The sequence below is a fragment of the Pogoniulus pusillus genome, chromosome 31 (genome assembly GCF_015220805.1).
Source record: "Pogoniulus pusillus isolate bPogPus1 chromosome 31, bPogPus1.pri, whole genome shotgun sequence".
Taxonomy (NCBI): domain Eukaryota; kingdom Metazoa; phylum Chordata; class Aves; order Piciformes; family Lybiidae; genus Pogoniulus; species Pogoniulus pusillus.
The window spans coordinates 1,144,198-1,167,633 of record NC_087294.1 but is presented as its reverse complement, the minus strand read 5'-3'; the positions used below and the strand labels follow the sequence as shown (position 1 = coordinate 1,167,633).

The 23,436-nt window shown below is 42.5% G+C and overlaps 1 protein-coding gene across 17 annotated transcripts in view; it reads left to right on the top strand.

The window, feature by feature from the left end:
• SYNE1 (spectrin repeat containing nuclear envelope protein 1) overlaps positions 1-23,436 on the top strand; it is a 365,857-nt gene that overhangs the window by 309,455 nt on the left and 32,966 nt on the right. For all 17 annotated transcript variants that reach the window (XM_064169493.1, XM_064169494.1, XM_064169498.1 and 14 more), the window contains 11 exons: positions 500-682; positions 1,512-1,658; positions 2,618-2,772; positions 3,140-3,287; positions 7,963-8,057; positions 9,025-9,259; positions 9,967-10,161; positions 11,215-11,340; positions 12,019-12,174; positions 13,986-14,144; positions 14,600-14,766. In XM_064169493.1, the coding sequence (XP_064025563.1) occupies positions 500-682; positions 1,512-1,658; positions 2,618-2,772; positions 3,140-3,287; positions 7,963-8,057; positions 9,025-9,259; positions 9,967-10,161; positions 11,215-11,340; positions 12,019-12,174; positions 13,986-14,144; positions 14,600-14,766 (1,766 nt within the window). The remainder of the gene's footprint in view (positions 1-499; positions 683-1,511; positions 1,659-2,617; positions 2,773-3,139; positions 3,288-7,962; positions 8,058-9,024; positions 9,260-9,966; positions 10,162-11,214; positions 11,341-12,018; positions 12,175-13,985; positions 14,145-14,599; positions 14,767-23,436) is intronic.

The following is a 23,436-nucleotide window of genomic DNA, read 5'->3' as shown; positions in this document are numbered from 1 at the left end:
TTCAGATTGTTCAGATCTAGTACTTGCTCTGTTTTCTGGTGTCCTACTCCTTAGCCACTATGTTAGGCCATGTGCAGAAGCTATTTTTCCATCCCTCCTGGTAATTCATAGCAGGAAAAGGAGAGATCTAGCCATACATGAATTGACCCACAGTGAGGGCTGCCACTGCTCAGAACTAGCATGTCAGTAGGTTCAGTCACTTTGTTCCATCAAATGTTGCTTCATCAGTAGCTCAGGCTTGCTCAAAGGCAGGTGAGCAGTCACTCCTTTCTGTTCCTCTGTGCACAGGTACTTAGAATTTTGGAGTTTTATTCTGCACATCATACTCTTTTCATACAGAGTGTGGTGGACACTTTGACATTGAAATACAGTAGTAAATAGAAGCTTTTCTTATAGTGCTGGAGTCCAGTCATTTCATTCCTCCTTTAAATCAAGGAAAGATGACATCAGCAGTGTGTCAGGTTAACTATCCATATGTTTGCTCAATGTGTTGCCACAGGATCTACTCACGGATTTGAAGACAGCACAGGAATCGCTGATTGTTCTTCAGGAGCTGGGAGAGGAGCTGAAAAGCCAGGTGGAGGCTTCAGCAGCAGCAGCTATACAGTCTGATTACCTTTCTCTGAACCAGAATCTGACCACCTTAGAACAGACCCTCTGCAAGCAACAGGGTATACTTCAGGTATGCGGAGAGCCGATTGTCCTGTAATACCTGAAAGCACAGAAATTAGCTGGAACTGCATCAGAAAAGAGAATGATGTTACCTATTCATCAGTGTTTATTAGACTTCCATAGAAGCCAAGGGCACCATGCTTTTTGCAGATGCCAAAAGTGCTAACAGCTGTATCCACTGTTACTGCTTCCCTGAAGACAGCTTCTCTTCCCAGTTTGTTATTTAGCAGTAAAACAAAGTAGAGATTCTGAATAATTGTGTAGAGATGATTTTTACAGTTTCTATTAATGTCAGTGACCAGATTGAAACTTACCATTTGTGGTTGAAGTCTGTTCAGTAAATGTTGCTAAGTGCAGCACATGTCATCAGGGACTAAAGAGCAAAAAAAATACATGGCAAAACTTGTTCCATAGGACAGTATGGATGAGAAAGCAACAAGAAAATGTACCCACTTTATAGCATCACTGTGCTGTGAGGAGACAAAATATAAGAGAAGTTTCTCATTTCAGTTATCAGTAGTAGCAACTACAGCAGTTCTTTCTACTGTAATAAATTAAATAGAGTAGTTAGTATCATAAAAGGAAGTTACAGAAAATCACTTATTTCAAGGCAGGGAGATATTTATGCACTTTATTGAAATGATGCCATTTTGGTATGATCAAAAATCTATTCTGTTTTAACCTAAAACACCTCCAGTAACTGCACAGTCTGTGAGTAAAACAGGAGTTACAGCTGGCCCTAGCCTATAAAACTGTTTGCAACTCTATTAATGGGTGTAATGACAATATGGATGCTACATGGCCATAGTTCTTACAATGTGGGTCCTTTTCTCTTCAAGGCTGGAGTGCTGGACTACCAAACCTTTGCCAAGAGCCTGCAGGTCCTCGAGGCCTGGACAGCAGAAGCAGAAGAAACACTGAAAGGACAGGATCCCAGTCACTCATCTGATCTCTCAACAATACAGAGCAGAATGGAAGAACTCAAGGTGACTAATAAACACAAAAGTTGTGTTGTTTTTTTCTGTTAGCCAGGTTATATGTAGTGTAGGATATGCACAAATGTCACACACATATTCTGTGCATGTTAAAGGACTGTTAGTCGTGCAAACTGTATGACTGAGAACTTAGAGGTTTAGTTGCAGTCAAGACTGATTGTCCATGTTACTTTGCCCCTAAGAAGAAAAGAGCAGGCAAACTGGTTAGAGGGAAGTGAATAGCAAATGCAGAATCTTCTTTTGTCTTGATATTTTGGAACTTACACAGTTTTTATCTCAGCAGTGTTTAGTTCAGGAGTGAAGTCCTGTATTCATAAACATTTATGCTGGTACCTCGTGATCTTCACCTGAGCTCTTTCATTTGTTCTTTTTGTAGTTTTCTGGGGGTCGTGGGGTTTTTTCCCCCTCTTCTTTCAAGGCCTTTACAAGAAGTTGATAAGCTTTCTCATCTAGACCAATTTTGTCCTTTCAATCTTTTGTTGTTTCTCTATCAGGATTAACTATACACATAATTCAACTTTAAAACCCAGGAGTAGTGAGTTGGATACTTCTGTCCTGTGAAACAAAAAAACACTTGAAATAAGAAGTTGAAAACATGCGGTGGGAATTAGCCAGCCTAGCATTCTGACTAAGAAACAAGAAGGGGGAAAAAAAATCTCATCTTTTTGATGATACAAACAGGGCTTCAAGCACTAGCTTGCTTCTGCAGCCTGGATAGTAAAATACTCAGCTTAGCAATGCAGCTCTCTGTGTACGTTTAAACACGATTGTGGTCTGAGACCACAGGCTGAGAACTGGAGATGAAATTTGTGACTGGCATTAAGGATTGCTTACCACTTGGTGGCAACAGAGGCCACTCCAGATTCAACTGAGTGCTGGTTCATAGTGTTGTAGTCTATAGTAGCGTGATTACTGAACTTCCTAACTATCCCTTTAATGGTTTGTGGCAGAGCCAGATGCTGAAGTTCAGCAGCATGGCACCGGATTTGGACCGTCTTAACGAGCTGGGTTACAGACTTGCTCTGAGTGATAAAGAAATCAAAAGGATGCAGAACTTGAACAGACATTGGTCTCAGATCTCATCTCAGACTATGGAAAGATTCAGGTGAGGGTAGTTAAAGATTATTGTATGCTTTTCTTACATTACCACAGCTAGAAAGTTTATCTTTGAAATGTAGACGATGTCATTTTCAGATAATTAATTAACCAAAACTCCTTTACTTTGGTATACTGAGAAGAAAGAGTGAGGCCAGTGAGCTGAGATGTTAGTTTTGCTACAGATTAACAGAACTGGAAATGAGAAAAACTACTACTTTTCAAAATGTTGACTAAACCAATTGAATGAGGCAGCTCAGCTGTCTGGGAAGAGCATTATCATCTGATTGGGAATTCTGCTGGAAAAGTAACTGCCAGACTCAACACCGTTCACGAGGGGAAGAAATCTTACTTGGATACCTTTTTCTCTCTTTCAGTAAGCTGCAGTCTTTCTTGCTGCAGCAGCAGACCTTCTTGGAGAAATGTGAGACTTGGATGGATTTATTAGTTCAGACAGAGCAGAAGTTGGCAGCAGAGATTTCAGGAAACTACCAGAGCCTTTTAGAACAACAGAGGGCACATGAGGCAAGTCGTTGTGTGTATTTGTACATAACTGCAACTCATACTATTTATACAGAAGTGAAATGCACATTCATTGTGGAGTAACATAGTAGTGTGAATTACATTTGCCTGCACCATCTTAACACATCAGTTTGAAAAAGAAGAATGCAAATATGTCAGTAACACCCAGTCTGGGGGAGGACTTGCATATCAGCATGTTTATGTGAGTGCTCTGCATTTAACCTACTTCAAAGGTTTTAGTGGTCTTTCCATAGAACCTAATTTCATGCTATTTGGACCTTTGCCTTCAGTCCTAATCTAAGAAAATCTCTGGGGTTTAGTGAGTTATGTTTTGTTTTGTTTTGTTTTGTTTTTTTAAATTCTGATTTTGGTTATTTGTTATTGAATTGCCAACACATTAAGCATCTGAATATCATGTTAAAGAAGAACTTCTGTGTCATATACTGAGCTATAACTCTTTGCGAGGCCTCCATTTGGGAACATTTCTGTGGAGAACAAACTAATGTGGTCTCCACTGTGTGCTGGAGTCATTTGTCTGTCTGTAACAAGTCAAGAATTAGCCTAGATTGTGCTGCTGGGAAAACCAATGCAGAATTTGTAGTGGGAGAGGCCTTTAGGATTCTGCAGTGAAGTGGTGCACATTTTTTTCCCACCCGTATTGTTACTACCAAGAATCTTGGTAAAGATAAGACAGATCAATTTTCATACCAGAGCTCCCATGTGGCCACAGCAGTTTCAGTTCCCACAACTCTTTCAGCTGACCTACCCATAGAGCCAGGCCAGATCATAGGAAGAGTCATGTCCTTCTCCTCTACTTGCCTTATGTCTCATGGCATAGTGTTTGAATAAATGGCTGATAGGCAGTCATTGACAGCTGGGTTTGCTTGGTTTGATGCACCTTTGCTTCATTATTTAGCTGCCTTTGCTTTTGCAAATGTTTCCCATTTAATTTCTCTCAGTGCTGCCAGCATTAACTGGACAGCATCTTTATAAGCTGAGACATCAGGTGTTGGAGATGTCAGTGTCCAGAAATCCTTGCTAATTGGATAATTTCCTACTGTTATGTCCATTTAAAGCTATAATCTTTCTAAAGGTTTCAACAGCATCACATGCAGTTTTCTTGAGATCTCATCTTTGGGCTTTCCTGAGATCTTGGTCTGAGCAGTTAGCTCAGATGAGTGTTACTCAGGCACTCTTTTAATTGCACTATAAAATCATCTCTCAGAGTTTAGAGAGCTAGTGTGTGTTTTTGTAAATATTGCAACTCATTCAAAGAAGCAGCATCTTTTTTGGGTCGTTTTCTATAGTCTAAAAGGATTCAGTACTAAATGTTCTTCGTAATACCTCCTGATACTCATGAAGAATTTTCTTTCTACTCCTTGCAGTTGAAAGCTCTTCGGAATGATTTCCAGATTGTTTTGCTTTGTGTTTATGAAGATAATAAGAAAATGTTCTGTTTCCACACACATTCCCAGAATGAATATTGAAATGCTTCCCAGCTCTGTTATCAACTTTTCAGTGCTGACTCATAACTTTGCTAGCTTTTATTTAAAGAGGACCCCATCTACCTCAGTGGCCTTATTTAGAAGTAACTTCCCACTGAAATTTAGAAGCCAGCAATGTGGAGGTGGCACCTTCTGCAGATATCATAGACTGGCATCTGTATCAGAAAAATCTGTCAGGATGATCTTGTAGTCATTCTTGGACAGTTCTCTAGACAGCCATTTCCAGGCCTGGTGCATCCCTTGAGCCCCTTGCACAATGGGGCATGCCCTGAGAAGCATTTGAAGAAGCGCTGGCAGCCCAAGTTCCTTGCCAGCTCAGTCACAAATTCTTTTCCAGTGTGCTTGTAATGTGCATTCCACCACTTGCCTTCTATTCCTCCTGCTTTGAGTTTCTATTGCTGTGATTCATAATGCTCTCTGTATGAGAAGAAATTGGCATGACAAGTGATGCCACACAGCAGAGTGGCCCTGCCACGTAGAGAGGCAGTGTGCACGTAGGGAGCAAGTGGATGCAGACAGAAATACCTGCTTTTGGTTAGGGTTTGAATACCTCCTCTCTAAGCGCAGTTACTCATGCTTAATAAGCTCTTTATTACATCTGCCTGCTTAAAAAATAGTTAAATTGCTGCTTTGAGGGGAGTTGGTTTTGTCTGGGGTTTTTTTGACTAGTTGTGTTCTGTTTAGTCTCAGTCTGTCAGCAATGCTGGTAGATGCTGTTGCTTCCTCTGTTTCATCCATGTCCCCTAACTTGACAGAAACAGATGTCACAGGGAGTAAACTTTCTGCCTTCTTGCACAGCTTTCTGAAATTGCCCACCACACAGTATCGTGGGTCTGTTCATGAGATAGAAGGGAAATTAGGTACCCTCTGATCCAGGCTCACTCATTCATAGGAGCCAAGATATTCAAGAAAGCTACCCAATAATTCTGCAAACTGCTGGCTAAGCTGTCAGCCCGCGGCTTGGATGGTAACACTCTGAGCTGGGTTAGGAACTGGCTGGAGGGCCGGACCCAGAGAGTGGTGGTGAATGGTGCCACATCCAGCTGGCAGCTGTCACTAGTGGTGTCCCTCAGGGATCAGTGCTGGGCCCCATCCTCTTTAACATCTTCATAGATGACCTGGATGAGGGCATGGAGTCAGTCATCAGCAAGTTTGCAGATGACACCAAGCTGGGGGCAGATGTGGCTGGGTTGGACGGCAGAAGGGCTCTGCAGCGGGACCTTGACCGCCTGGACAGATGGGCAGAGGCCAATGGGATGGCTTCAATAGCTCCAAGTGCTGGTGCTGCACTTTGGCCACAACAACCCCATGCAGAGATACAGGCTGGGGTCGGAGTGGCTGAGAGCAGCCAGACAGAGAGGGATCTGGGGGTACTGATTGATACCCACCTGAACATGAGCCAGCAGTGTGCCCAGGTGGCCAAGAGAGCCAGTGGCATCCTGGCCTGCATCAGGAATGGTGTGGTCAGCAGGAGCAGGGAGGTCATTCTGCCCCTGTACTCTGCACTGGTTAGACCACACCTTGAGTACTGTGTTCAGTTCTGGGCCCCCCAGTTTAGGAGGGACATTGAAATGCTTGAGCGTGTCCAGAGAAGGGCGACGAGGCTGGGGAGAGGCCTTGAGCACAGCCCTACGAGGAGAGGCTGAGGGAGCTGGGATTGGTTAGCCTGGAGAAGAGGAGGCTCAGGGCAGACCTTATTGCTGTCTACAACTACCTGAAGGGTGGTTGTGGCCAGGAGGAGGTTGCTCTCTTCTCTCAGGTGGCCAGCACCAGAACAAGAGGACACAGCCTCAGGCTGTGCCAGGGGAGATTTAGGCTGGAGGTGAGGAGAAAGTTCTTCCCTGAGAGAGTCATTGGACACTGGAATGGGCTGCCCGGAGAGGTGGTGGAGTCGTCATCCCTGGGGCACTTCAAGGCAAGGTTGGACGTGGCACTTGGTGCCATGGTCTGGCCTTGAGCTCTGTGGTAAAGGGTTGGACTTGATGATCTGTGAGGTCTCTTCCAACCTTGGTGATACTGTGATACTGTGATACTGTGAAAGTATACAACAGTAGTTCTTTCAGTGGAACACAATATGACCTGGGTAACATATCAGTGCTTCAGAGGCAAAATTTCTTTTTGAAAAGTTAGTCTATTGTCTAGAAGTCCTAAACTATATACAGTGTGCTTGTGGAACTGAATTGTGATGGTGGCAGTGAGTATTTTGCTGGCAGTTGCAGATGCAGGACCTGGTACGTCACAGTTTGAGCTAGTGGTAACCCATGTAACAGGGGTGCTTTTGGAGTGGACCTGAGTAGTGGCTCCTCGTTCAGACAAAAGCAAAGTTCTGTCAACTGCAAACACCATCACTAACAAGAAAAAAAAATCTCAAGCTGCCTACCAGTATGATTTCTCTTTTAATATCTTCAGAAACCTTTTAAACAGGGTCCAATCCTGAGCTGCTGCCTGGGTGTACCTTAACCAACCCCAGACTATTCGCTACCAACCTCATCTAGAGGCATGGTCCATTACTAACAGGAAATACTTTAAAAAATAAATTTCAATAGTACATACTTACATCATCTTAAGTAGTACTCAGGTAATATTTTTGTCTCATGTAGTATTAAAGGGTTGTGAAAGTTAATTGTGACTCATAGGAAAAACTGGAAAAGGAATCTATAAAAGTGGAAGAAGTAAAAAGGATTTCCTGCTCCTACATACGGCTGATAATTTCTTCTAATGTTCTCTTGGCAGTGTAAATTGGTGTGAAAGCTTTGTAGAATACTATCACATGCAAACTGTGCATGTGACAGGGGACTGGAGTATTTTTATTCATGGCAGACAATAAAAAGCACCTTTTTTGTCTATACAATAAATACCCCATCTGAATTACATCATAACGTAGTGGCAATCACACATTTATGCTTGGAGACATAAAACCTAACTCCTGTTGATATTATTTAGCTTATTAATAGTGGGTTTTTTTAATCACAAGGAGCTACTATTAATTGCTAGGAGGAGTAATTAACTCCAGCAATGAGATTTTTTTAATGTGTCTTTTTAAATTTATGACAAAATTTCCATTGAATTAAGTTGCAATGAGATTAAATACATGAAAATTATGTTTACCAGTTTATACAAATGGCATTAAAATGTAAGATGTTGCTCTGACATCATTATCTCCTGTACAACAGCTATTCCAAGCAGAGATGTTCAGCCGCCAGCAGATTTTGCATTCGATTATCTCGGATGGGCAGCACCTGCTGGAACAAGGACAGGTCGATGACAGGTAGGCCTTTTGTGGTGGTGTAAATGATACTTACACTAGTGGGGAACTTCCAAACAGAGAAGGTACCAGGTGTCAGTGTTCAGGTCACACTCTAGTGAAGATCATGTGCTACTGAGCTTGAAGTTAGCATTGCTATGGTTAAGCAATGGTTAGGCAATTCTCAAGTAGGGTAGTGTACTTTAAGGATGCTGTAAGATTCTGTGAATGCATTTGGGAATAGAGCAGCCTTGAGGCTGCTACTCTGGCAAAGATTTATCTTGGATTATTAAGCAGGTTACCCACGGATCACTTCACTAAAAGAGCCTGCAGTAACAGATTTGGTGAGTTACATTTGCTGTAATGCCAGATGGGGGCTCGCCTCCACAGAGGGGATTCCCTATTGTCATTTAAGAATGCTTGCAGCCTAAATGTGGTGAAATAAGAATTAATTGCTACCTGAGATTCTGGCTTGTGGCCAAATGACTGAAAACCAGTGAAACACCATTGGCTTCTGATTTGTGCATATGCATTGACTCTCCTAATGGTATCATGGTCCTAATACTAGAGAAACTGCATATTGGGGCATAAGATGCTTGCTAATACTGCATATATCTTATTACTGTTCTGAGCTCAGTAGTACATCTGAGGGGGAACTGTGAAATCTCCATGGCTTACTATGAATTTGGGTAATCCAAACTGGCAAAACTTGTGGGTTTTCTTTCATTATTTCTGGGGAGAAGGTAGAAGAGTTTTGTGTTCAAGGTTCAAGTCTTTTAAAGTCTCAATAATTGGAGTCTTTTAATTCTCCCAGTACATGAAATGTGAGTTCTCATCCTCAGTCTTCTATCATGAGATCTCAGTATTTTTCTTTTAATGTTTCATAATTGACAGCCAGAAAACTCCTTCCCTTTCCCTTCAGTTCATTTTATTAGACTACTAGATCAAAGGATGAAGGTTGCTATGTATTTCTTTTATCTGTTCATAACAGGGATGAATTTAATCTGAAGCTGACTCTTCTAAGTAATCAATGGCAAGGAGTAATTCGCCGGGCACAGCAGAGAAGGGGAATCATTGACAGCCAGATTCATCAGTGGCAGCGTTATAGGGAGATGGCAGAGAAGCTGCGGAAGTGGCTGGTGGAAGTATCCTGTCAGCCAGTGAGTGGGCTGGGCAGTGGTCCTATCCCATTGCAGCAAGCCAGAGCATTACTGGATGAGGTGCAGGTATGCCCAGTGTGCTTGAAGAAAGAGGAAAAATATCTCCACCTTTTTTACAGCCTTTAAAATGTGTTAGATTTAAGATACCTGTTTAGCAGAAAAAAGTTTGGATGCTAGTTCTTGTTTGGAGCTGGCATAGACTCACACTTAGCCAGTGGGATGGAAACAAAGTTGGAGTTCATCAAGAACATGCAATAGAGAACTTACTGAACCCTGTTTCAAGCCTTGTTGGCTTCTGGCTCTGCTTTGTAGCTATCATCAGACTGAAATTGCCTTGAAAAGGCAATGATGTCCTTCTTGAGGAATGTGTTCTAGCTAACAAGAAAGGGTACCTTGGGTGTCCATCTTCATGTGAAGTTAATGGTATCTATTTAGCATCTTGGTGTCTTAAAGCTTTTTGGCTGGAGAATCCATATAATAATAAAGTTTATAAGCCTAATAGGCTCTAGAGAAATCACTTTGTAAGTGCAGTTGAGATCCTGATACTAATGAGGAGAAATAAGTCTTCTGTGTCTTTATCTCCTTGGTGAAAATTGCTGAAGGTCTGCTGCAGCAAATGATGATGAAAAGGTTAGGGTAAGGTATTTGGACAGTAGCTCATGCTTAAACCAAAGTATGCAACCAATTAAAATACGAGGTTGATATTTAATTATGCTGAACTGCTACTTCTAATTAAAAAGATTTAACTGAGAGAAAGTTGTTAATATTTTCAGCTTAAAGAGAAAGTTCTCCTAAGGCAGCAGGGCAGTTATATCCTTACTGTGGAGGCTGGGAAACAACTGCTACTCTCCGCTGATAGTGGAGCCGAGGCAGCCTTGCAGACAGAGCTTACCGAAATTCAGGAGCGATGGAAGATAGCTAGCACCCAGCTGGAGCAACAAAAGAAACAGCTCACTTTGATGCTGAAGGTAGGTGATTTCAGTACTTCTTCAGTAAGTTCATCATTTCTCATGCAAACTGATAAATCATCTCATAGATATGGATCCTTCCTTGTGTTAGGATAACTTGCTTTTAAACACATCACTTTTCAGTTGTGTTCTGAGCAAATGGGAAGCACAGGTGTGTATTCTAGAGGAGTATGTCTTGCGTGAAGAAAATCACAGACCGGTGTCACATAAGGTCATATTACTTGCTAAGAAGAGTAGAAAGAAGATGTTAAAGAGAAGAGGGGTTTGTACCACCTGTTGTTTTTAGTTCTCCATCCTGAAGATGGTAATGGAATACTGATGCATATTTAAAAGGAAAAAAATAATCTGAGGGTAGTGGTAGAAGGAAAATATGAAATGTAAGACTAAGAGAAACAAGTTCCTTATTTTCTGGTGTCACACACCTGTCAGTCTTTATGGGTTGACTGGCTTACTAGAGGTCATTCTGCCTGTAGATGTGTTTCTAAGAGGCCTTACAAGGCAGCAGAGCCATGCTGTTCCATGACGTTTGGCATGGTCTCACTGCATTGGGCACGCGTCATGTTTTTCAAAGTACGCGTTGCTCCGGGTGAGTGTGGCTGCTGGAGTCACAATTCAGAAGAGGTGCTGCAGATGCTTCAGTATGACCTGAATTTGCAGTATCCCAATCCACTTCTTGTTTTCCTTTTGCTGGAGATCAGTGCACCTGACTGGAGGTTTTGTCAAAGAACAGTGGTGTGTTTAGTATAGGCATTCAAAAAAGAAAGTGAAAAAGAGTTTTGGGAGGGAGAGACTTTTTGAAAAGAATGGAGTTGGGTCTAAACAGTGTCATAATAACAGGAGCCTTTGGTTTGTGTACTTCTACTAGTGGAGATCTACCCAGAGTAAACCAGCTGTCCAGAGGATGCAAGCTCTGAGACTACAAATATTATTTAGAGGGGGATTGCAGAACATGATTAATATTAAGAAGTTTTCGCTGTTTAGTGGTTAGACAAATCAACTGACAGAGGTGTAGTCCAGTTATGAATAGAAGTCTAATAAACATTCTACCTTCAGGACTGGGAAAAATCTGAAAAGGGCATAGGAGATTCCTTGGAGAAGCTAAGATCTTTCAAGAAAAAGCTTTCGCAGCCTTTGCCAGAGCACCATGATGAGTTGCATGCAGAGCAGCTTCGTTGCAAGGTAAAGCATTTGTTCTCCGCTAAGTGTTGCATCATCTTCGCCTGCCTTTGTGCAGGAGCTTCTTCCATTGTTACTAGACTGGCTGCACAAAGTAGGCAGTGGCAAGAAACTATCCATGGAATGTTTAGACAGCATAATACCTGAGTGATCTCACTGCATTTCTGCAGGGTAAATGTAGAACTGCTCCAAGTGAGATAAGGTCTGACACAAATTCTAACTTCAAATTGAAACTCGTGGCATCTCCACTGTAGGTTTAATGCATTTTTATAGGAGATAGGAAGATGAGGGAGATCATAGATACACTTATGCTGTGTTCTTTGCCATTTAGAAATGGATTACACCTTGAAAATATTTTCTGTGAGGAGAAGTCCACACCAATACTTGGAATTCACAGATACCTTTGCACTTGAGGGAGATCTGAGTAGTGTATGAGTTTGTGGCTACTTGTTACAAGAGTGACATATGTTCTCTTTTGGGAAGCTACTGCACTCATAAGTCTAAAACTATTGCTACATATTGGGTTGGTGTTTCGGTTTTGGGCTGAAGCAATGCACTTGGAACACTTGAGTCTGCTCAGATACAACTTCAATTCAGTGAGATAGTACTGCTCATCTTCAACATCTTCAAAGTTTTGTTTATTAGTAAACTAGTCCTTTTTCCCTGTGCACTTTTTTGAAGGAGTTAGAAAATGCTGTTGAAGGATGGAGAGATGACCTTGCACACCTCTCTCTGCTGAAGGAGAACCTCTATTTATATATCAGCGCAGATGATATCTCAGTCCTCAGTGAGCGCATAGAGCTTCTGCACAAACAGTGGGAGGAGCTCTGCCACCAGGCAAGTATAGTGCTGAGTGCTGATGTGAGTATGCAGGGTATGTAAGTGTTGGGAGAAAAGTTGAGTGCAGGTGACAGCTTTCAGAAAGGATGCATGGCACATACTCAGATTCAACACTGAACTCTGGCTGAATCACAGAAAACATCTAATGGAAATGCTTTTTTAGATCTCTTGAACTGAGTCATACCATATACTGTGGACTGGGGCTTGACCAACTGGGGAGAGCACAGAAGTTACACAGCTAGCACTGCTTTGGTTGAGGAGCTGTGCTTAGGAAGGAAGTCCCTTCCTCACTCAATATTATTGTATTGTACTATCAGTTCTTCTGGTACTTTCTGTTTCTTCAGACATTGGTGTCTGCATTTCCCGTAGTCTGAGGCTACAAAATTAACTGAAGAGTATTGTGCATCCTGCTGTTAGTGTTTTTCTTGCCTCCATTTTGCACTTGAAAATCCAGGTAGCAGAGTCCCCCCCAGTCAGCTTCTCAGATTATTCTAATGTTGTTTCTGTGGTTCAGTAGGGATTTCAGTTCAGATATACTGGGAGTGTTTTTAAATCGTTAACTTCTGTAAGGCGCCTGTAAAGGCTTCAGAAATGCCCTCCAAGTAGGAAAACGCTTCACAGTTAATAGCACAGATCTGGTGATCAGTTGCTTGCATGTGAATGATCCAGTGCAGACACATCCAGGCTGAAGTGTAGTCACTGCATGTATGTTTATGGAAAAGAGGGAGCCAAGTAAAGAACTTTTGTCTTAGTTTTGTGCACGCTGAATGCTTCAGGATGTAACCTAGTGCAGCACTTTGCTCATCCACCGCTTACTTCCGGAACGCTGCCTTCAAACCTCAGAAAGGAAATGCAAGACCACGTGTATGCCCTAGTTAAACCCAGCTCAAGAGTCAGAGAGCAGGTCCAGGCTACATCTTCTCAGCTGAAAGGCTGTTTTAAAGACAGACACAATGCAGACTACAGTGGGGAGGGAGTAAGTAGTTACAGAAGTGTAGGCATGATTATGTATTCACCCTCTGCTGCTATTTTGATTTCAGTGTCCATCTTTACCTGTTAGCCTGAGATGGTGCTACTGCTTTAAGCAATTTTTAAACATAGTAATGTTATTCTTCCTCCTGTATTAGCTTTTTTTGCCTGTTTCTTTTATGCCTTTTCTTTCCTGTCAGGGCACATGTCAGTCCTTTGGAATCTGTCAAGGTGTCATGCCCATTCAGGAGAAATAGTTGCCTGTGAAATAAGTGTATTGAGACTTGGGTATAAAATCACTTGTGCAAAATATAATGTATCTTAGATTTAGCTTTGTACTTACAAATCATGCTCATGCACAAATTACAGTCTTTTGGAGTTTGGCCTATCTTACCTATATATCTATTTTCCTGCTTTGGTAAGCAGTTTTCCTTTTTAATCTCAAAGAAACTATTGGTGTCCTTGAAAACATTTTACAAGGAAGCACAAAAGTGTTTGGGTTTTTTTCTTCTAATGAAACATTTGGGCTAGAGACATTATAAAACAATATATTGACAGCCTACTGAGTGTTGTGCTTGAATGCCTCTCTTTTTGCATATGTAGGTAACAGAAAAGCTGAGATTAACACTTACCTCTAAAGTCACAGAGAGTTACACTAAGTTTTTTTCAGTACAGCTCCAGTTTGTTTAGATGAGTGGCTGGAACAGTTTTGTAGAGCCAGAGGAATTCACAGGCATGAAGTGTTTCAAGCATCTCTTAATTGCATTTCTATGTTTTGGTTTATTTACTTTTAATGCATTTCTACTTTGGTTTTATTTACTCTCTGCAAATGGTTTAAGGTGTCCTTACGTCGACAGCAAGTTAGTGAGAGACTGAATGAGTGGGCTGTCTTCAGTGAGAAGAACAAGGAGCTCTGTGAGTGGTTGACACAAATGGAAAGTAAGGTTTCTCAAAATGGTGACATCCTCATAGAAGAAATGATCGAGAAACTTAAGAAGGTATAGTGCAGTGTTCTTTTGACTGCTTGCTTGGTTTGTGTTGCAGAGAGGATACTGAATTAGCTGCAGTGAAGGTTTTACCTTACACTGATGTTTATGAATTCTAGTAAGACTGCGCTTGTGTTCTCTCACTAGGCAGCATTTTCTCCTTCTTGAGGGAGGATCTGCCAGGATACTGAAAAACTAAGTGAATGCAATGCCAGAGGAACCAAATGCTTTCCTAAATATTGCTCCCAGTTGCCTCTAATGAGCTAGCAGATATGTTTAGAGGAGGTGGTGTGTTCTGCTTTCTTGGGGTTTTTTCATTCTTCTTGTAAAGGTTTTAAATGTCTCTCCACAGTACTAATCTTCAAAGAAACAACATTCATTGGTGTTTTGCTATGGTTCCTTTAGTAGTATAGAGCAGAGGGTATTCAGAATAACTACCTTGATTTCTGCTTGTCCTTACCATCCAGGATTATCAAGAGGAAATTGCTGTAGCCCAGAAGAACAAAATCCAGCTCCAGCAAATGGGAGAGCGACTTGCTAAAGCCAGCCACGAGACTAAGGCATCAGAGATTGAATACAAACTTGGCAAGATCAATGACAGATGGCAACATCTTCTAGATCTCATTGCAGCCAGGTTAGACAGTTGTTTTGCTTCTAAGTGCTTTGTGGGAGAAATTAATATCCTGGATGTCATGAATTGCAAATCCTTTTGTTCCCTCCACCTTTTCCTCATTAACCCTGAGAGGAGCTTTTCTTAGCCATGAACACAGTTCTGTGAAACTCAACTTTGAATTGGTTGTGGCAATTGATGAGGCAGGAATTATAAAACCCATAGTTAATTTTAGTTCCCAAAAGCCCTGCCCACAGCTGTATATAAATTAGTTACATCTGGGTTCTAGTTCGATCAGGAAAATCTTCACAAGGATGCTTATGGGCAATTCATTCACTTAGGAGAGTCAACACTTGGAAAAGTTTAGCCACAAAATGGCTTTTCCCCACTTACAGATAGGTAGCCTGGAGCCCTAGGGAAAGTCTGTTCTACTCACTGCAGTGGAGTAGAAATTTCAAGCTGCTCCCTGGCTCCTTTGTGCCAGTGTTGGAACTGCTCAGTCATTCAGAGGCTTCTAGATCTTTCCAGGGTGCTAGGAAAGAGGCAGATGATCTCTGACCTGATCCTGGTTCCTCTTGGCACAGAAGTTTGCAGAGGTGCAGGCAGCATCTCTTGCAGATGTGCAGAGAGCACACTGTTGGTGGCACTTCTTGCTACGTCGTAAGGTGCTTAAATGCCTTTTCCTAGGAAACTTGAGGCACTTAAGTTTCCAGGTAGTTCAAGCCCAAAACATCAGGGCTAAGGTGGTCTGAAGCACAAGACAAAGCAGAACACGCTCTCCAAGAGCAGTGAGGCAGGGGCAGCCAGGCAGAAGCAGCACAGCTGTTTGTAACTTAGCTCAGTTTCTATTGTTTGCCCGAGTGCAAAGGCTCCTTTGGCCACAGAGATTCACCTATCAAAGTGGCATTTGAAAACTGACCATACCAGGTGAACCCAGGACTTGCTCATCCTTATTTGGGCAAGACACCAACAGTACCTAAACACCTGTGGGTACCTGTTTATCACTTTGGGAGGGGACATAATAACCCAAACCTTTGTTTTCCTCCTGCCCTTGCTTCCCCCATCAGCAGAAGGGTGGAGAACCTTCTTGTTTTGCTTTACAGTACTTGAGTCGTTGAAAACATCATTTGCTAGGTGACATAGGATCAGTTTCAGTGAGATTTACTGAGCCTTGCTCCAGTACTACCTTGCAAAAATAGTTTTTCTGAAAGATTCATGGCAGATGAATCACAGCATTTGTAGTTTTGGATTTCAAGGAGAGCAGCTCCAAAGCAAGTGTTAGTTTTTCTGCCTGATTACTTTTTCAGAAGTAGCTGCAGGTAGATGTATGCATATTTGGCCTAAAGATTCTTTTTACCTCAAGGTCAAAAATGTTACTTAAGGAAATACAGGCTTTTTGTTTGATACATGAAGAATCTGGTGTATTTGTTTCAGCACTTGCTGTTGAGTCATGCCACAGACTCTCTCCCATTACTGGCAATAACATTGTCACAGTTTTGCACTTGATAGAGTATACATATGCTTTGGTTTACATTCCCATGATGTAAGGATATATGAATTAGTAATATTTCAGTTCTGCTAGCAGCAAAATGGTTTAGTTGTCCATTCTTTTTTCCTATGATGTCACTGCATTCCTGCTCTGAAATCTGTATGCACGGGAGCAGTAAATTCTGTATAAGCAGAAGAATTTTGATGGCTCCTGCACCTTTTGTAGTGGTTCCTTTTAAAGTAATGAACACTGAATACCTCTTACTGAATAATTAAGACAGGAACTGGTGCCTTATGGTTGTGGAGTCTGCTGGTTTCCGAGAATGTGATACATCATCAGTTGTGGAACATAACAAATTTACTGTGGTTTTGTATTTGTCTTTTGAAACACTATTTCAAAATAATACTGTCATGCTTTCAGCATGTTTCTAGTGAAAAGTTGCTGCATTGAGAAACTGCAAAACACATCTTTAGTTGATCCATGTTGTCTATTCAGTATTAGAGGCTAGAGTCTTCTACAGGAAGAGGCTAACTCTTTAATGTTTTGTATCATTCCTAGGGTAGGGAGCTATAAACTGCAATATTGTGCACTTAAACTTTCCAGTTCTATTATCATGAAGCAAAGTGTTGAGACTTAGTTCTAAACTTATTAAAGTATTGATTTACTTTCGTTTGCAGATCATTTCAACTTAGCCTTCTCAGCACTGTTGTATGCAATTAAACATTTAATCCTTTCCACTCTGCTGCTTAGTGAGGCAAAACAAACCCTGCAAAATCTGAGTTATGTATCAGGTTTGGTGATGGTACAAAACCTGGGGGGGTGGCAGACACCCCGTTAGGCTGTGCTGCCGTCCAGTGAGATCTGGACAGACTGGAGAGCTGGGTGGAGGCAAACCTCATAAGGACAAGTGCAGGGTCCTGCACCTGGGGAGGAACAGCAGGCACCAGTACAGGTTAGGGGTTGCCCTGCTGGAGAGCACTCCATGGAGAAAGACCTTGGAGTCCTGGTGGACTGCAAGTTCTCCAGGGGACAGCAATGTGCCCTTGTGACCAAGAGGACCAATGGTATCCTGGGGTGCCTGAAGCAAAGTGTGTCCAGCAGGTCTAGGAAGGTTCTTCTCCCCTTTTACTCTGCCCTGGTGAGACCACACCAGGAGTATTGTGTCCAGTTTTGGACTCCCTCAAAACTGTCCCCATGGATCTGCTGGAGTGAGTCTGACAGAGAGCTGTGAGGATGATTAGGGGATTCGAGCATCTCCACTATGAAGAGAGACTGAGAGACCTGGGGCTGTTTAGTCTGGTGAGGAGAAGACTGAGAGGAGATCTCATCAACATCTATAAAGGTCTGAGGGATGGATGTCAAGTGGATGGAGACAATCTCTTTTCAGTGGTACACAGTAATAAGATGAGGATCCAGTCACTAGTGGTGTCTCCCAGTCACTAGTGGTGTCCCTCAGGTATCTGTGCTGGGACCCATCCTCTTTAACATCTTCATAGATGATCTGGATGAGGGCATCGAGTCAGTCATCAGCAAGTTTGCAGATGACACTAAGCTGAGGGCAGATGTGACTGAGTTGGAGGGCAGAAGGGCTCTGCAGCGGGACCTTGACCTCCTGGACAGATGGGCAGAGTCCAATGGGATGGGGTTCAATAGCTCCAAGTGCTGGTGCTGCACTTTGGCCACAGCAACCCCATGCAGAAATACAGGCTGGGGTTGGAGTGGCTGGAGAGCAGCCAGACAGAGAGGGATCTGGGGGTGCTGATTGATACCCACCTGAACATGAGCCAGCAGTGTGCCCAGGTGGCCAAGAGAGCCAGTGGCATCCTGGCCTGCATCAGGAATGGTGTGGCCAGCAGGAGCAGGGAGGTCATTCTGCCCCTGTACTCTGCACTGATCGGACCACACCTCGAGTACTGTGTTCAGTTCTGGGCCCCCCAGTTTAGAAGGGACATTGAGATGCTTGAGCGTGTCCAGAGAAGGGCGACGAGGCTGGGGAGAGGCCTTGAGCACAGCCCTACGAGGAGAGGCTGAGGGAGCTGGGATTGGTTAGCCTGGAGAAGAGGAGGCTCAGGGGTGACCTTATTGCTGTCTGCAACTACCTGAAGGGTGGTTGTGGCCAGGAGGAGGTTGCTCTCTTCTCTCAGGTGGCCAGGACCAGAACAAGAGGACACAGCCTCAGGCTGCAGCAGGGGAGATTTAGGCTCGAGGTGAGGAGAAAGTTCTTCACTGAGAGAGTCATGGGACACTGGAATGGGCTGCCTGGGGAGGTGGTGGAGTCGTCGTCCCTGGGGCTGTTCAAGGCAAGGTTGGATGTGGCACTTGGTGCCATGGTCTGGCCTTGAGCTCTGTGGTAAAGGGTTGGACTTGATGATCTGTGAGGTCTCTTCCAACCTTGGTGATACTGTGATACTGTGATACTGTGAGGAGCAATGGCTACAAACTTGACCATAGAAGGTTTCACCTCAACATGAGGAGAAGCTTCTTTACAGTGAGGGTGACAGAGCACTGGAACAGGCTGCTCAGAGTGGTGGTGGAGTCTCCTTCTCTGGAGATTTTCCAAACCCACCTGGATGCATTCCTGTTCAGACCACCCTACGTGATCCTGCTTTGGGGGGACAGTTTGACTCAGTGTCTGCAGCTTAGGCTGGCTGACAGCACTTAAAGAGCAAGTTGTTGACTAACAGATGTATGAAGTACTTGTTTAGAATACATTGTTGTGTATTGGGCTGTGTTCCTGCTGTGGTATTCTGGGGTTTGGAATGTATCATATAGCATGATTTTGGCGGCACTCAGCTAGTGCTGAGTTAATTGTTCTGGTGTTGGGAATAAAATACATCTTTTCATATTCTGGATTCCTGACAGTGTTAATAAACTTTAGACCCTGCATGTTTTTTTGCAAAGCTATAATCATCCCTTGCCTGGAGCATTTTTGGTAGTGGTTTGTTTCCTACAGCTGTGAACAAGCATTGCTCCATAGAAAGGCCTTAGTAGTATCATATAATATTCACCCAATCTGAATGTTTGTTGATGTTATGAGCAGTGGAACTTCTCCTTTCACCTGTAAAGCTTTTGTCTTTCTGCCTCTCTGTCTTTTTCCTCACTCAGTTTTTGTAATTGCCTCTCCATTCTGAGGAGGTCTGTAACTGCCAAAGAGAAAGTTACAGAAAGTTAGTTGTGTCTCTGCAACAGAGACTTCTGTTCCTGTCCCTGTAGAATGTTTTCATCCTTTCAGATTATTTTTTCTGCTATGCCAGCCTGTTGCAAGACCTGTTACAGATGTTTACAGCCAGGAAGCAGTGCTATTGCTGCAACTGCTCAGACTGTGCAAAGAAGGCTTTGTTATATGTGTTTTCATCTCTTCCCCTAGCACTCGTGGCCCACATTCCTGGAGATCAAGTCTCAAACACGTTGATGAATGCAGGTTTTATTTAGAAACATGACCACTTGTCACCATTCAGTCTCATGTTATCAAGCAACGACTGCTAACATTTGTTTGGCATGCAACGGTTTTTGTACAGTACTCAGCAGCAAAGAGAAGTGTGTTCCCCTTCCTCCCCCCGCCCAAAGCACAGTGTTTGCAGGCTTTTGGAGTGGAAGTTCTTCTTTCTCATGCTGGAAAAGTTCATGGTGGTGGCGGAGGACTTGCATGCTGTGCGGATGGCGGAGGACGGCAGCGCGGATTCAGATCTCCCAGACTGTAATTGTGACATCACAAGGCAGGCAGCTATTTTTGTTTGCTTTTGACTGATACGAGTCTTTTCGAGCCTTGGCTTGCTGGGAAACTAATTGAAATACTACTATCTAGAAATCATTACCTTAGCTGCAATTTACTGCTTTGGGCTCAGTTTAAAAATAGTTGAGAGTGCTAAGAGTGTACTTTGTTTTACATATAGTACTTTTGGGTCTCAGAATAGCTTTTTTGTTACTAATAGAGAACAGCTGAAAGCTCTTAGCTGTCTGAAAGAAACTATCGACTGGTTTTACTGCTGTTTTTAAATGCAAGGATATACACACACATGACAGAAAGCAGACTTGGCTCACTCTGTCATCAAAGGCATATGGCTACAAGCGGAAGGCAGAGGAGGAGAAAGTATTTCAGGCTAAACTTACTGAACCTGGTCTCTCTTGCACATGGTAGTGATTGGTTTGTAACTGCATGGAATACATGAATTTGATCTACATCATCTTGGATTTTTGATTCAGCTTCTGTTTTTTTTTTCTTTATCACATTATCTTAAGTTTTTCTGTTGTTCAGAGTTCTAAAAATTTACTCTGTGGAGAGGGAAACTGATCAGAAAAGCAAATATAAGTGGTGGTACTAATCTACTCATATGCAGTCCTACTGTACTTTAGGCATCAAGTCTCTTTTAATCATAGGATTTTTTAACATCTTTTTACATTGTGTAAATAGTGTAATATTTTTCACTGTGTCAGAGAGTGTTTCTTGAAACTTCATCTCCAGTTCTAAGTTTCTGCTAATTTTGTACAGACTTTGCAAAATGCTCTTACTGGGTTTTTCTATGTTGCTATTGAATAACTAAATGACTAACACAGCAGCTATGAGTTCCGTATGAGGCATTGCTGTGTATTTGCAGGACTGTTCCTCTTTAGGATTAAGTGGAATGTAAGGCTGTCTGATTTAGGACTAGATAAATTAAAGGTATTTGTGCTTAATTCCAGCTCCAGGTTGTTCTCCCACTGCCTTTTAATGTAAAATAGACATTTTAATGTTACTACTTTCTTGGGGAAACTGAAGCGCAGTAGTTGGAGCACTGAAACATAAACATTGTAAGCCCATTCTAATTTAGACATGAGTTTTCATTAGTAAACCCTGAGAGCATTCTGCATTATTTTCCTTTTCAAGAGTGTTAAGTACTTGTAAATTGTGGGAAAACTGATTTGTGTGTCCCCATTACAATACACAACCCCCCCCCCCCCCCCCAAGTTTGAAACAACTGAATCCTGGATCCAGGCCTTTGATTTCAATGCAGAACTGTAATTATCAAGGGGAGGAGTTATCTGAAGTCTCTTGCTATAAAACGCACATGCTGCAACAAAAGCATAATGGACTGTGCAAGCATAATCTTGTACATGACATCTCAGAAGGTCAGAACTGCAGTCGACTCGGGATGGCACATACTGGAACAGTTTATGATCTGACCTTTGTCTCCAAGAGGGGGCTTTAGTTTCATTAGCTTTCAGACCCCACTATTGTTATGGGAAGGGGATTTTGAGCTGTAGCATTTTTGAGGGAGAGCTTCTTGTTTGCTTGCACATTATGCAGTTATTTGAACAAAAGCACAGTATTCAGTGAAATGATCAACATAGACATCTTGCCTGCTTAAAAAAAAAACCACCCAAAACCACAAAAAAACCCAAAGCAACAAGAAAAACAGAAGCAGCCCTCTGAGACGTAGTGTGTCGCATCTGTCGCTTGTTTGCAGGTATGTTTTCAGAGTAGCTAGAAGCACACCACCATATTGCACTTCAGTCCACAAAAGTAAGCTCTGCATACTCCAAGCAGCCTGTGTTTGTTTGTTTCTATTTGTATCATGGGCAGGGAACCTGTTAAATTTAGCAAGCCCAATTTCATCTCTGTCCCCCTACAGCTGAAGGGGGATAGGAAGGATGAAATTTGGCTTGCTAGAGAGAAGCCTGGAAATGGGATGCTGATACCTGTGGGACAGTACAATAGTGATTATTTTTTAGTTGTCCTCAAATTGTGCCAGTGGAAGTTTAGGTTGGATATTAGGAAAAATGTCAGGCCTTGAAATAGGTTGCCCAGGGAGGTGGTGGAGTCACCGTCCCTGAAGGTGTTCGAGGAACACATGGACATGGCACTTGAGTGCATGGTTTAATGGCCACGGTGGTCTTAGGTTAAAGATTGGAATCCATGATCATAAAGATCTGTTTCAACCAAAACAATTCCATGAGTCTGTGATTCTGTGCCACACTCAGTGCAGACAGAAAAAAAAGGAACAGGATTAAGAATAAGTGGAGGTGGGTCGGGGAAAGGAGGTGACCTTTTTTTACCTTAACTTTTGGGATTTATGTGCAGGTATTTGCAACAGCTTGGCAGGAGGGCAGATTTAGTATAAGATTTGGGTTTAGTGGTTGTGTTCTTTCAGTATGTTGCACTTTTTTTCTTTTTCTCTCTTGAGTTACTTGGGTTATGTGAATGCAAACAGCTCTGTTTGGGCCAGGCTTTGCTTTTGCGCTGTCAGGGATTTATTGCCATGCAGTCTACCTGAGGCAAAGAGGAGATTTGCTAAATGATAGGCTCTTTGTCAGGTGTTGTGGGCAAAATAGAAATATCTGGCAGAGAAGCTAGAGTGCTATACAACCACAAACAAGAATGCCCAGACTAACGCTTTGGCCTTGCAGATGACAGTGACTACATAGGGCTGGCATGATTCATTATTCACTTCCCAATGTGCCTGCAAGCAATGAGCAGCATCCAGCCTTGAAAATCTAAGCAGAATATTGGCAGGATTTCAATCCTCTTAATTCATGTCAGAGACTGAAAAGCTGGATGTGAATCCCAGAAGAGTGTTAACCAACTTTTCTTGCACTATCTGTGGGCAAGTTTCAGTTGGTCCAAGCTCACAAAGCACAGATGATGAGGAGTTGGTGCCCTCAGACACTGGTTGTTCTCATAGCATCTCTCCAATATAGGTGTTTTTTGGGATAACTTGATAGGGGTGACTGGGGAAGTCTTTAAACACGATTGTCTTGTCTTCAGTTCCTTCACATGGGGTTTTCAGATTAGCTGGATTTTTCCAGTTACCCTGCAGCTGTTGGTCACAAGTCTCTGTCAAGGATAATGCATTCAAACTGTTCTTGTTCATACTTGGAGCTAAAGATACAGTTTGACCATTTGTGATCTAAAAAGAGGGCTAGAAAGAGGCAAAAAATGGGAAGATTTAACTTTCAGGTCTTTGAAGTTCACATTAGGATCTCCACAGGTCTCTTTGGTAAGAAAGAGATGCCCATATTAGACTGGAAGTGGTCAGCTGCCACTGTTGTTTTACATATGGAAACACTTGGTAAATTGTTGGTATTCCGGAAGAAAATGTGGATTGCTCTGATTGAGTTACAGAAATGTCAGGTGGCATTTTGTTTGTTTGACCAATCTGACAATCTTGTCTTTTTCAAGACGATTTAAGCAGGCTGTTCCCAGCTGCACTCATCTCTTCAAGCTTTCT